The sequence below is a fragment of the Periophthalmus magnuspinnatus genome, chromosome 12 (genome assembly GCF_009829125.3).
Source record: "Periophthalmus magnuspinnatus isolate fPerMag1 chromosome 12, fPerMag1.2.pri, whole genome shotgun sequence".
Classification (NCBI taxonomy): Eukaryota; Metazoa; Chordata; class Actinopteri; order Gobiiformes; family Gobiidae; genus Periophthalmus; species Periophthalmus magnuspinnatus.
Window position 1 is genome coordinate 18,170,215 of NC_047137.1, and position 11,035 is coordinate 18,181,249.

The 11,035-nt window shown below is 40.1% G+C and overlaps 1 protein-coding gene and 2 long non-coding RNA genes across 3 annotated transcripts in view; 1 reads left to right on the forward strand and 2 right to left on the reverse strand.

The window, feature by feature from the left end:
* LOC117379658 (uncharacterized) overlaps positions 1-11,035 on the reverse strand; it is an 80,616-nt gene that overhangs the window by 10,073 nt on the left and 59,508 nt on the right. The window lies entirely within an intron of this gene.
* LOC117379652 (sorting nexin-4-like) lies at positions 1,201-9,704 on the forward strand. The gene is made up of 4 exons (XM_033976357.2): positions 1,201-1,583; positions 5,499-5,644; positions 6,923-7,037; positions 9,105-9,704. The coding sequence occupies exons 2-4, from the start codon at positions 5,499-5,501 to the stop codon at positions 9,150-9,152; spliced, it is 309 nt and encodes a 102-aa protein (XP_033832248.1). The 5' UTR covers positions 1,201-1,583; the 3' UTR covers positions 9,153-9,704.
* On the reverse strand, positions 2,863-4,865 carry LOC117379657 (uncharacterized). Its single transcript, XR_004542108.2, has 3 exons — positions 4,809-4,865; positions 4,189-4,250; positions 2,863-3,052 (listed from the first exon to the last, which is right to left on the reverse strand). It is a non-coding gene; the product is annotated as an uncharacterized LOC117379657 (long non-coding RNA).

Genomic DNA, 11,035 nt, shown 5'->3' on the forward strand with positions numbered 1-11,035 from the left:
TCTAAACCAGGACTGAACCAGGACTAAACCAGGTCTAAACCAGGACTAAACCAGGACTAAACCAGGACTAAACCAGGACTAAAGCAGGACTAAAGCAGGACTAAAGCAGGACTAAACCAGGACTAAAGCAGGACTAAACCAGGACTAAACCAGGACTAAACCAGGTCTAAACCAGGACTAAACCAGGACTAAACCAGGACTAAACCAGGACTAAACCAGGACTAAACCAGGACTAAAGCAGGACTAAACCAGGACTAAACCAGGTCTAAACCAGGACTAAACCAGGACTAAACCAGGACTAAACCAGGACTAAACCAGGACTAAACCAGGTCTAAACCAGGTCTAAACCAGGTCTAAACCAGGTCTAAACCAGGACTAAACCAGGTCTAAACCAGGTCTAAACCAGGACTAAACCAGGACTAAAGCAGGACTAAAGCAGGACTAAACCAGGACTAAACCAGGTCTAAACCAGGTCTAAACCAGGTCTAAACCAGGACTAAACCAGGTCTAAACCAGGTCTAAACCAGGACTAAACCAGGTCTAAACCAGGACTAAAGCAGGACTAAAGCAGGACTAAACCAGGACTAAACCAGGTCTAAACCAGGACTAAAGCAGGACTAAACCAGGACTAAACCAGGTCTAAACCAGGTCTAAACCAGGTCTAAACCAGGTCTAAACCAGGTGTAAACCAGGTCTAAACCAGGTCTAAACCAGGTCTAAACCAGGACTAAACCAGGTCTAAACCAGGTCTAAACCAGGTGTAAACCAGGTCTAAACCAGGTGTAAACCAGGACTAAACCAGGTCTAAACCAGGTCTAAACCAGGTGTAAACCAGGTGTAAACCAGGTCTAAACCAGGTCTAAACCAGGTCTAAACCAGGTCTAAACCAGGTCTAAACCAGGTCTAAACCAGGTGTAAACCAGGTCTAAACCAGGTCTAAACCAGGTCTAAACCAGGACTAAACCAGGTCTAAACCAGGTCTAAACCAGGTCTAAACCAGGTCTAAACCAGGTCTATACCAGGTCTAAACCAGGTCTAAACCAGGTGTAAACCAGGTCTAAACCAGGTGTAAACCAGGTCTAAACCAGGTCTAAAACAGGACTAAATCAGGTCTAAACCAGGACTAAACCAGGTCTAAACCAGGTCTAAACCAGGACTAATCCAGGACTAAACCAACACTAAACCAGGACTAAACCAGGACTAAACCAGGTCTAAACCAGGTCTAAACCAGGACTAAACCAGGACTAAACCAGGACTAAACCAGGACTAAACCAGGTCTAAACCAGGACTAAACCAGGACTAAACCAGGACTAAACCAGGACTAAACCAGGTCTAATCCAGGTCTAAACCAGGTCTAAACCAGGTCTAAACCAGGACTAAACCAGGTCTAAACCAGGTCTAAACCAGGTCTAAACCCTTAACAGTCCAAATCCCTGTTTAATTCCTTGTATCAGGTCTAAAGTCTTGTGGTTGTGTTTTTCAGGGCCGTGTGCAGAAAACATGAGCTGACGCAGTTTGAGCTGGAGGTCTATACCCAGGACCTGGTCACCAAGAGGCAGCAGAGAGAGGAGCTGGCCACCGGGGTAAATATACAACAAGTCTGTGTAAGGCAGGGGTCACCAAACTATGGCCCAGGGGCCAAATGCGGCCCTCAGGCCTCAGTTGAACTGGCCCAATCGATCATGATCAGTACTTTTTTACAGCAAGTTCAGTTCTGCTCAGGTTTATGGTGGAACCATAGTCTGTTTATATAAATGGGCGTCGCTAACCACCACATGACAAACAGGAAGTGATCATGGGCCGACCTCCGGCTCCAGCGACTCTGGCTCCAATTCACTTCACACTGAAAAACTGAGTCCCCTCTGTAACTGCTGTCAGACATTTTGGTCTTAAACTGTTTTTTATTTATTTTATTTATTCCACTGTTGTGTCCATAAATCAAGATATGAACATTAATAAGATTCATTTGACTGGAGCTGAGCCCTGGGGTCACAGTCTGTGTTTGGGAAACTGAATTATGTTTCTCTGAAGGGAGGAGCTCATTTCTTTTTACAAGACACAAGAATATTTTACACCAACATGATACACATTTACATCACACATATCTAAACCAGGGCTAGACCAGAGACTGAAGACGTTTCAGCGTTCATCCAAGAGGCTTCAGCTCAGGTTTATGTCTGAACAGAGGAGGTCATGAGGGAGGAGGTCATGAGGGAGGAGGTCATGAGGGAGGAGCTCATGAGGGAGGAGCTCATGAGGGAGGAGCTCATGAGGGAGGAGCTCATGAGGGAGGAGCTCATGAGGGAGGAGTTTCATCACAGTTCAGTTTTATTTCTACACTAAACAAAACTCATCTGTGTTTTCAGAGACTTTAATGATCTGGATATTTCTCTTTTAGTCTTTTCAGAGTAAATTCAAATAGAGTCATGATATTGTTAAGTTCTCTCTCGATTGTCTCGACCTTGGTTATAATCCAAAACACTGACTCCTCCTGGTCGTCACACAGTCGTTGGAGAGAGACACTGTGATGTTTGAACTTTATGATTTTCTTCTCCAGTTCGTGCAGTTGTTCTCTCTCGTTTTCTCCCTCTCTCTGTCTCAGCTCTTTACTTTCTGTCTGCACATGGTTCAGTCGTGTCTCCAGTTCCTTCAGTGTGTTTATGAAATCTGCGTCTGCCTCCTGTATTTTCTTCTGTTTGTTTTTCATTTCTCTTTTGAATGTGGCATTTACTCCAACACCAGCAGCTGCTCCAGCGACACCGGCGGCTGCTCCTAGTCCCAGTGCAACTAAACTCAGTCCAGTGAACGGGAAAGAGGCTAAAGCTAAAGCTCCAGCAGCTAAAGTAACTGCTGACCCAATCAGCCCAGTTCTTTTCTTCTTCTCAAGTTTCTCACTTTGTTGTGGTATTTCCTGTAGCTCCTTGATAAAACGAAGCTGGTCTTTTTTTCTTCATAGAGTCTTAGGAAATCAATGATCGACTGATAAAACTTAAAATAATTTGACTTTTCCAGTCCATAAAAAGGAGGAAAGTCCAGGCTCCATCTCCTTTTCCTGAAGTAAAGGACAAAACAGTGAGTCAGATCTGAGCAGATCCAAAGTTTAACTAATACAGAGTGAACTTTAGACCAAACACATGAACTAAGAGAGGGATTTACATCAACATTTAAAAACATGAAAACATTTAGGTGATTTTAAACAGACAAAACTGATTAGACCTTTAGTTACACATTTAAAGTGCCACACCTAAACTCCCACAGACACAAACAGAGCTGCTCCTGTGGGCGGAGCCTGGAGGGGAGAGTGAGGAGGGGCGGAGCCTGGAGGGGCGGAGCCTGGAGGGGAGAGTGAGGAGGGGCGGAGCCTGGAGGGGAGAGTGAGGAGGGGTGGGGCTGGAGGGGAGAGTGAGGATGAGGAGGGCGGAGCCTGGAGGGGAGAGTGAGGAGGGGCGGAGCCTGGAGGGGCGGGGCTGGAGGTAAAAGGAACAGTGTGATTGGTCTCAGGTCTCCACTCTTCAAACTCAGTGTTTGTATCAAACGCCTGGCTGTGATCAGGGCAGTGCTGTGTGATGTCACATAGTACTTTAAATGGCAGTGGTCAGTTTATTATTTTACATTTGGGTAAAATGTTGTAATAATAATAATAATAATAATAATAATACATTTTATTTATAGGGCACCTTTCTGGGCACTCAAGGTCACCTTACATACAATATATACATATACAGACAGTCAAAATCAACATTTATGAACATACAGTTAAAAGCATTCAGATAAAAAACATAAAACCATGAAAAAGGACAGGGCAGGTGTGGATTATAAAGAATATGCCAGTCTGAACTAATAAAATAGTCCGTTGGATTGCTGTCAGCTGGCTCCTAAAATGTTGTAGATCCATGTCACTGTTTAGAGTAAAAGGATCAACAACTGAAACAACTTCAGAGAAACAAACAGCAGATTTTTGTGTTTATTGTTTTTAAAAACATAAAGCAGCGTCTGAAAGTTTGAATATAATGAAGAACAGAGCAGGGGGCGGGGACAGGGGGGAGGGGAAAACACACATTTATGAGCACTCAAGACTCAAATACAGGACAAGATTATTCAGACAGACAGGAATCAATACAAATACAACTTAAATCATATAATAAGATCATGTCCATGATTAAATGCTCATGATTAAAAAATACTGACCTGGTCTCAGCTGCACTGGGTTTGCTCTCAGATCCACCCATTTATATTTTTTACAGCGCCCTCTACAGACCAACAGCAGAATCAAACATTAGACTGAAACAGCATTAAGTGCATTTGACAGATTAGACTCATTTATCTCAAACACAGTAAAATTTTACTTCTAACGATTTTGGCTAAAATCTTAACTCGTCTCTTTTTTTAGTTTATAATGTGTGACATCGTCTGAAAAGCAACAATTCTGTTTTAGAACTTTGAGTTTTCCTCTTTTCTTCACAAACTGAACCTATAAAACTATAACTATAATAAACTATAAACTATAATAAACATTTGTCTCAGGTTCTCTCCACCAAACCCCGTCATAAATATATGAATCTGTCCAATGCACTTTGAGTTTACAATAAAAACCTCAGGATTAAAACTGTGTCCAGGTAGAGCCACGAGGAAAAACACAAGAGTTTAAATATTCAAATGAAAATAATGTTGTACAGTTTAACACAAAATAGAGCTGAGTTTGTGCAGATGTGACTCAAACTCACATAAACTCTGCACTTTAACATTATTAATATAACAGACAAACTAAAGCTCCAAGAGTTTAACCATTTAAATCAAACTGTTCTCACCTCAAGGACAAACGTCGTCTGGAGTTTGAATCTGTCACAAGTGAAATGAGACTCTTCACATCAGACGGTTTAAATATAAAGATCTGTAATAAATTCATCTCCATAAAATCATATAAAAGTCTGTGGGTCCAAAGTGCAGGGATTAGATCCTCATCTGTCTAATCATTAATAATTTATTATTGTGGTTTCATTTTTAGTTTTGTCATAAACTTGTGTGTCCCATAAAGAACAGACAGAGTTTAAAGTGAAATATAAAACAGAAGAACAGAAAACCTCATGTTTCAGTCTCTTATTTTTACTATAGACACATTTTATTTTATATATTTTTGTGCTAAAGTAAAAGAGATTTTAGACAGAAGTCTCCTCACACCTCCTCTCTCCTCCTCCTCCTCTCTCCTCCTCCTCTGACCTCCTCCTCTCTCCTCCTCCTCTGACCTCCTCCTCTCTCCTCCTCCTCTCTCCTCCTCCTCTCGCCTCCTCCTCTGACCTCCTCCTCACACCTCCTCTGAACACTCTTGTTTGTAAAAGTTAAATTGACAGATGAACCTGATCATTTGTGAGACTCTGTGTTAAACACCTCCTCACTCTTCCTCCTCTGACCTCCTCCTCCTCTCACCTCCTCCTCTCACCTCCTCCTCTCACCTCCTCCTCTGACTTGTCTCTTATCCTCTCTGATGTGTTTTGTTTCAGATGGTGCGCACGTTCTCGCTCAAAGGCGTCACAAATAAACTGTTTGGTGCCGAGGCTCCAGAGCAGAGAGAGGCTCGGCTGAAGCTGCTGGAGGAGCTGATCTGTGAAGGTCAGGACGGGGTCAAAGACAAGACGCTGGAGTGTCAGTGAGTCTCACACACACCCATGACGTCACGATATCACCGCTTTTTTAGAAGGAGGTAATTGCACGTCCACTACTGTAGGTGGCAGTTGTGCTCTCATTGTCAGAGTGAGCACAGGCCCTAAACCACAGAGATAACACTAATGTACGAGCACAAACTGTAACTGTAGACAGAACGGACGCAGCAAAGAGAGAGAACAGAGACACAGAGAGACACTTTGGATAAAGAGACACGAGAGAAAAACATTTAAGAAAGACAGAGACAGACGGAGGTAAAGAGACGCACAAAGTCACACGAAAAGTAAAGTCCAGATAAACTGAGCAGGAGCTGAGAGTTAAAGTGTCAGGTTCAAACTCCAGGTCGAAAAGTTGTGTCCTGAAAAACAAACTCAATGTCCCATTAATCCAGACGTCTTCATTTTGATAAAGAAAAAAAAAAAAACAAAAAAAAAAACTGGACAAATTGTTTTATTTATTTTGTCTTGTTAATGTTGCTTATCAATTAATTTATTATTATTTATTGAATTTATTTAATTTTAATGTTTTAATGTGATATTTATTTAATTTTAATGTATTATTTTGATATTTATTGAATTTTAATTTATTAATTTGATGTTTATTTAATTTTATATATTTTATTTAATATTTAATTAAATTTCATTTTATTTTATTTTTTCAGTATCAAATGGTTCAGTCAGTTGTTCAAAAATGTGTATAGTTCAAATAAGGATAAAAAAATATATTTATTCAGCGAAATTTATGCATTTTAGATTTTACAAATAAAAAAAAACAATGTTATTAAACTATTTTTTGTTGTAAGTTGATCTATATTGTTTTCTTATTTTTGTTTTTTGTTTTTGTTTCGGGGACATGATAGAAAATAATTGAAGCACTGATTTATATAAAGTCTTTGGTCTGTATAAATAAACAAAAGTGACATTATCAGAATCTTTAGACTTTTATTGCCATCGTTGGGAAACACAGTTCACAAAATCGGAACTTACTGCAGTGAAAAAGAGAAACAAAAAACACTGAATAAACACAAATACAAATAAGGACACGAAGTTAAAAAGATAAGATTAAAAATAAAATAAAATACTTATAGGTAGAAAATATAAACAACAGCAGCATCAGAACAACAGGCAAAAGTGACATTATTTTCCTCCGTCGCTTCACAAACGTCTGATTTTATTCAACCACAAAGATTCAAACTCCAGGAAATAAATGTCCCCAAGAGGAATGGAAACCCAACATGTGTGTGTGTGTGTGTGTGTGTGCGCAGGGAGCAGGTGGAGCGGGGACTCGTCGACATGCAGAGATTTAAAGAACAGAAGGACAAAGACCTGAAGGAGGCGCTCATCAGCTACGCCCTCATGCAGGTGTCCATGTGCAAGAAGGTACGACCCACTGTGCATGTGTGTCTATGGTCCGTATGTGCGCGATATACATGTGTGTCTATGGTCCGTATGTGCGCGATATACATGTGTGTCTATGGTCCGTATGTGCGCGATATATACATGTGTGTCTATGGTCCGTATGTGCGCGATATATACTGTACTACATGTGTGTCTATGGTCCGTATGTGCGCGATATACTGAGACTGTACTACATGTGTGTCTATGGTCCATATGTGCGCGTACTACATGTGTGTCTATGGTCCGTATGTGCGCGATATACACTGTACTACATGTGTGTCTATGGTCCGTATGTGCGCGATATACACTGTACTACATGTGTGTCTATGGTCCATATGTGCGCGTACTACATGTGTGTCTATGGTCCATATGTGCGCGATATACATGTGTGTCTATGGTCCATATGTGCGCGATATACACTGTACTACATGTGTGTCTATGGTCCATATGTGTGCGATATACATGTGTGTCTATGGTCTGTATGTGCGCGATATACTGAGACTGTACTACATGTGTGTCTATGGTCCGTATGTGTGCGCGATATACTGAGACTGTACTACATGTGTGTCTACGGTCCGTATGTGCGCGATATACACTGTACTACATGTGTGTCTATGGTCCGTATGTGCGCGATATACACTGTACTACGTGTGTCTATGGTCCGTATGCGCGCGATATACTACATGTGTGTCTATGGTCCGTATGTGCGCGATATATACATGTGTGTCTATGGTCCGTATGTGCGCGATATATACATGTGTGTCTATGGTCCGTATGTGCGCGCAATATACTGAGACTGTACTACATGTGTGTCTATGGTCCGTATGTGCGCGATATACACTGTACTACATGTGTGTCTATGGTCCGTATGTGCGCGATATACACTGTACTACATGTGTGTCTATGGTCCGTATGCGCGCGATATACTACATGTGTGTCTATGGTCCGTATGTGCGCGATATACTGAGGACTGTACTACATGTGTGTCTATGGTCCGTATGTGCGCGATATATACATGTGTGTCTATGGTCCGTATGTGCGCAATATACTGAGACTGTACTACATGTGTGTCTATGGTCTGTATGTGCGCGATATACTGAGACTGTACTACATGTGTGTCTATGGTCCGTATGTGCGCGCGATATACTGAGACTGTACTACATGTGTGTCTATGGTCCGTATGTGCGCGCAATACTACATGTGTGTCTATGGTCCGTATGTGCGCGATATACTGAGACTGTACTACATGTGTGTCTATGGTCTGTATGTGCGCGATATACTACATGTGTGTCTATGGTCTGTATGTGCGCGATATACTACATGTGTGTCTATGGTCCGTATGTGCGCGTAATGTACTGAGACTGTACTACATGTGTGTCTATGGTCCGTATGTGCGCGCAATACTACATGTGTGTCTATGGTCCGTATGTGCGCGATATACACTGTACTACATGTGTGTCTATGGTCCGTATGTGCGCGATATACTGAGACTTTACAGGGACGACACGCCGGGGAGGGGGGGGAGGGGGGGGTTCTACATGTATGTCTATGGTGGAATGTTCAGCAAAACACAGAAAAACGTTGACATAAATCTAAAAAAGTGACTAAACCAGCTCTTTCTGGTCAGATTGTGTTAAAACAAAGCCTCAGACAGAGCAGTGCCTCCAGTTAGCGTCACACCCCCAGAGAATGTTGATGACATCAGCTGCAAAGTATCAATACTGTCAAAATATACAGTGTTTATGTACAAAATACTGACATCAAACGACCCTGATTTATTTAAAAAGTAGGTCTCAACTTGAACAAACTCCCACTCGATGACATCACAAGGTGGAACGTCCCATTTTGAGCTTTGGAGACGTCACAGACTAATAATAAAGTGCGACTCAAACACGTGTGAATGAAACAAAACACAAGTCCAGTGTGTTTTTGAGCAGTAGAACATGGATGAGTTTGTGTGATACAGGAGCTTTAACTTCACTTCTGTTTCTCAGCTGCATTTCTGTTCAAACTGTATAAAGTCCCTCATTTTGTTGTTTTTTGTTTCAGGGAATCCAAGTCTGGAGCAACGCCAAAGAATGTTTCCTCAAGATGTAACTCAAGAGTTTAGAACGAACTAAACCTGAACAGTTTGAACCAGAGCTGTGCATTATGGGAAAAAGAGAAAACCATTTGAACAAGTGTGAGATTTCCACTTTGACAGGTTCAGAGGAGGGAGGACTGTTACATTTACTCCAGGAACTTTTAAAACAAATGGTACTTTTCTAGTGTAGAGGCTGGAAAATGCCACGTGTAAAAACAGACGCCCCTCAAAATGTTCTTCTCTTATTTGAGGATTTGATTTTCATTCAACAGTTGATGTGGTTCCATTATCTGTTTGAGTTAAAGTGCATTTCCTCCACTGTCCAGTAGATGGCGAGTGTGGCGCAGTGTTGGTGGAGAGTAGACTGAGAGCTGCAGAGGAAGAATCCTCCTGAAGTAAAGCAACACATGATCTGTCTGTTCTTCTATTTACAGGTTTGGAACACGAAAATCACCAGTTTTATGTCAAGTATCAAAGTTAGAAGAGGTCAAAGGTTAAACTGAGTGTTGTGGGTAAAAGTGGAACAAAGTTTATAAAGGTTTTTGAGCACATCGAAATCTCATAGATAACCCCTAGTATATATATAATTATTTTTTCCCAATTCATTTATTTATATTTATTTATTTTATTATCATTATTATTATTATTTATTTACTTAATTTTTTATTTATTTATTTTATTTTATTTTAATTTTTTTTCTGTTCTGTACTTAGTTATAAGAATCTGTCTGTTCTGACTTTTAATTGTGGAACTGTTCTGTTATGCCACAAATGTTGTATACCTTTACTATTAATAATAATAAATAAATAAAAATTAAAAAAAAATTCTGGAGCTTTCTGGCAAAATGTAATCAATGATAAAACAATAAGAAGGTAAAAAAAAAACACACAAAAAAAAAAAAACATTGTGATGGTGTTGTGCTAACCTGCTAAGCTAAAGGTCAAGTGTCAAAGTACAACGTGGGTCAAACTAATCCAAACCAGTTTAAGATGAAACAAACACTGGACTGATGTTATTTATGACATTTATCAAACGCTTTTCACACAATATCACATTTACTGGGTTTTATGTCACATTAAATGTACATTTTGACTTTATTACCAAGTACCTGAAATACTGTTGTAAAGGTGTTATAAGCACATGGTCATGACACCAGCGCCACCTCATGGACACCTGCTGAACTGTCCTTTTGTTGAACATTGTGATTTAACTCATATGTCATGGGTTTATTGTTACAAATATAAATATTGGAACAAGTTAAAGATAAAAAGGGATAAAAACAGTGATTGATTTTATGTAAGATTTGTATTAAAAAGAAGTGAATTTACAGTTTATGTTGTGAATATGTACAAATATCAATTAAATGTGAATTATCTGGATTCATGTGGTTCATATTTACTTCTGTGGAGTATTAAAGAGGAGGTATTTACTTATATTTACTTATATTTTGAGCGATATTAGATTGAGCTGTTGTAAATTCTAAAGAGTAAATCTGTGATGTTTTTAAGGCGTTTTATCTGTGACGTTTTGGATCATAACTGTGGCTCTTCTGATCTTGATTATGTTGAGTCTGAACCTCAGAAAATCACATTTTCTCTTTCAGACGTTTCACTCACACTGAGGTCTTAAACGCTCTCCTCTCCATAGACCTTTCACTCACACTGAGGTCTTAAACGCTCTCCTCTCCATAGACCTTTCACTCACACTGAGGTCTTAAACGCTCTCCTCTCCATAGACCTAAACAAGTCCACAGGAGCTGATGATCCAAAACTTCTTTTACCGTCTGCTCCATATTTATTTTAATTTAATTTAGCCTCTTGTGGCTCATGTTTTGTCTTTACTTAAAGGTGAGAAAAGTAAAAATGTAAATAATTTCGTGCCAATATCTAAATGATCT

Excerpts from the sequence above, each read along its gene's own strand:
- LOC117379652 (XM_033976357.2), top strand. The coding sequence starts at position 5,499 with ATGGTGCGCACGTTCTCGCTCAAAGGCGTCACAAATAAACTGTTTGGT. Across the intron at positions 5,645-6,922 it reads GACAAGACGCTGGAGTGTCA|GGAGCAGGTGGAGCGGGGAC; the intron begins GTGAGTCTCACA and ends GTGTGTGCGCAG. Across the intron at positions 7,038-9,104 it reads AGGTGTCCATGTGCAAGAAG|GGAATCCAAGTCTGGAGCAA; the intron begins GTACGACCCACT and ends TTTTTGTTTCAG.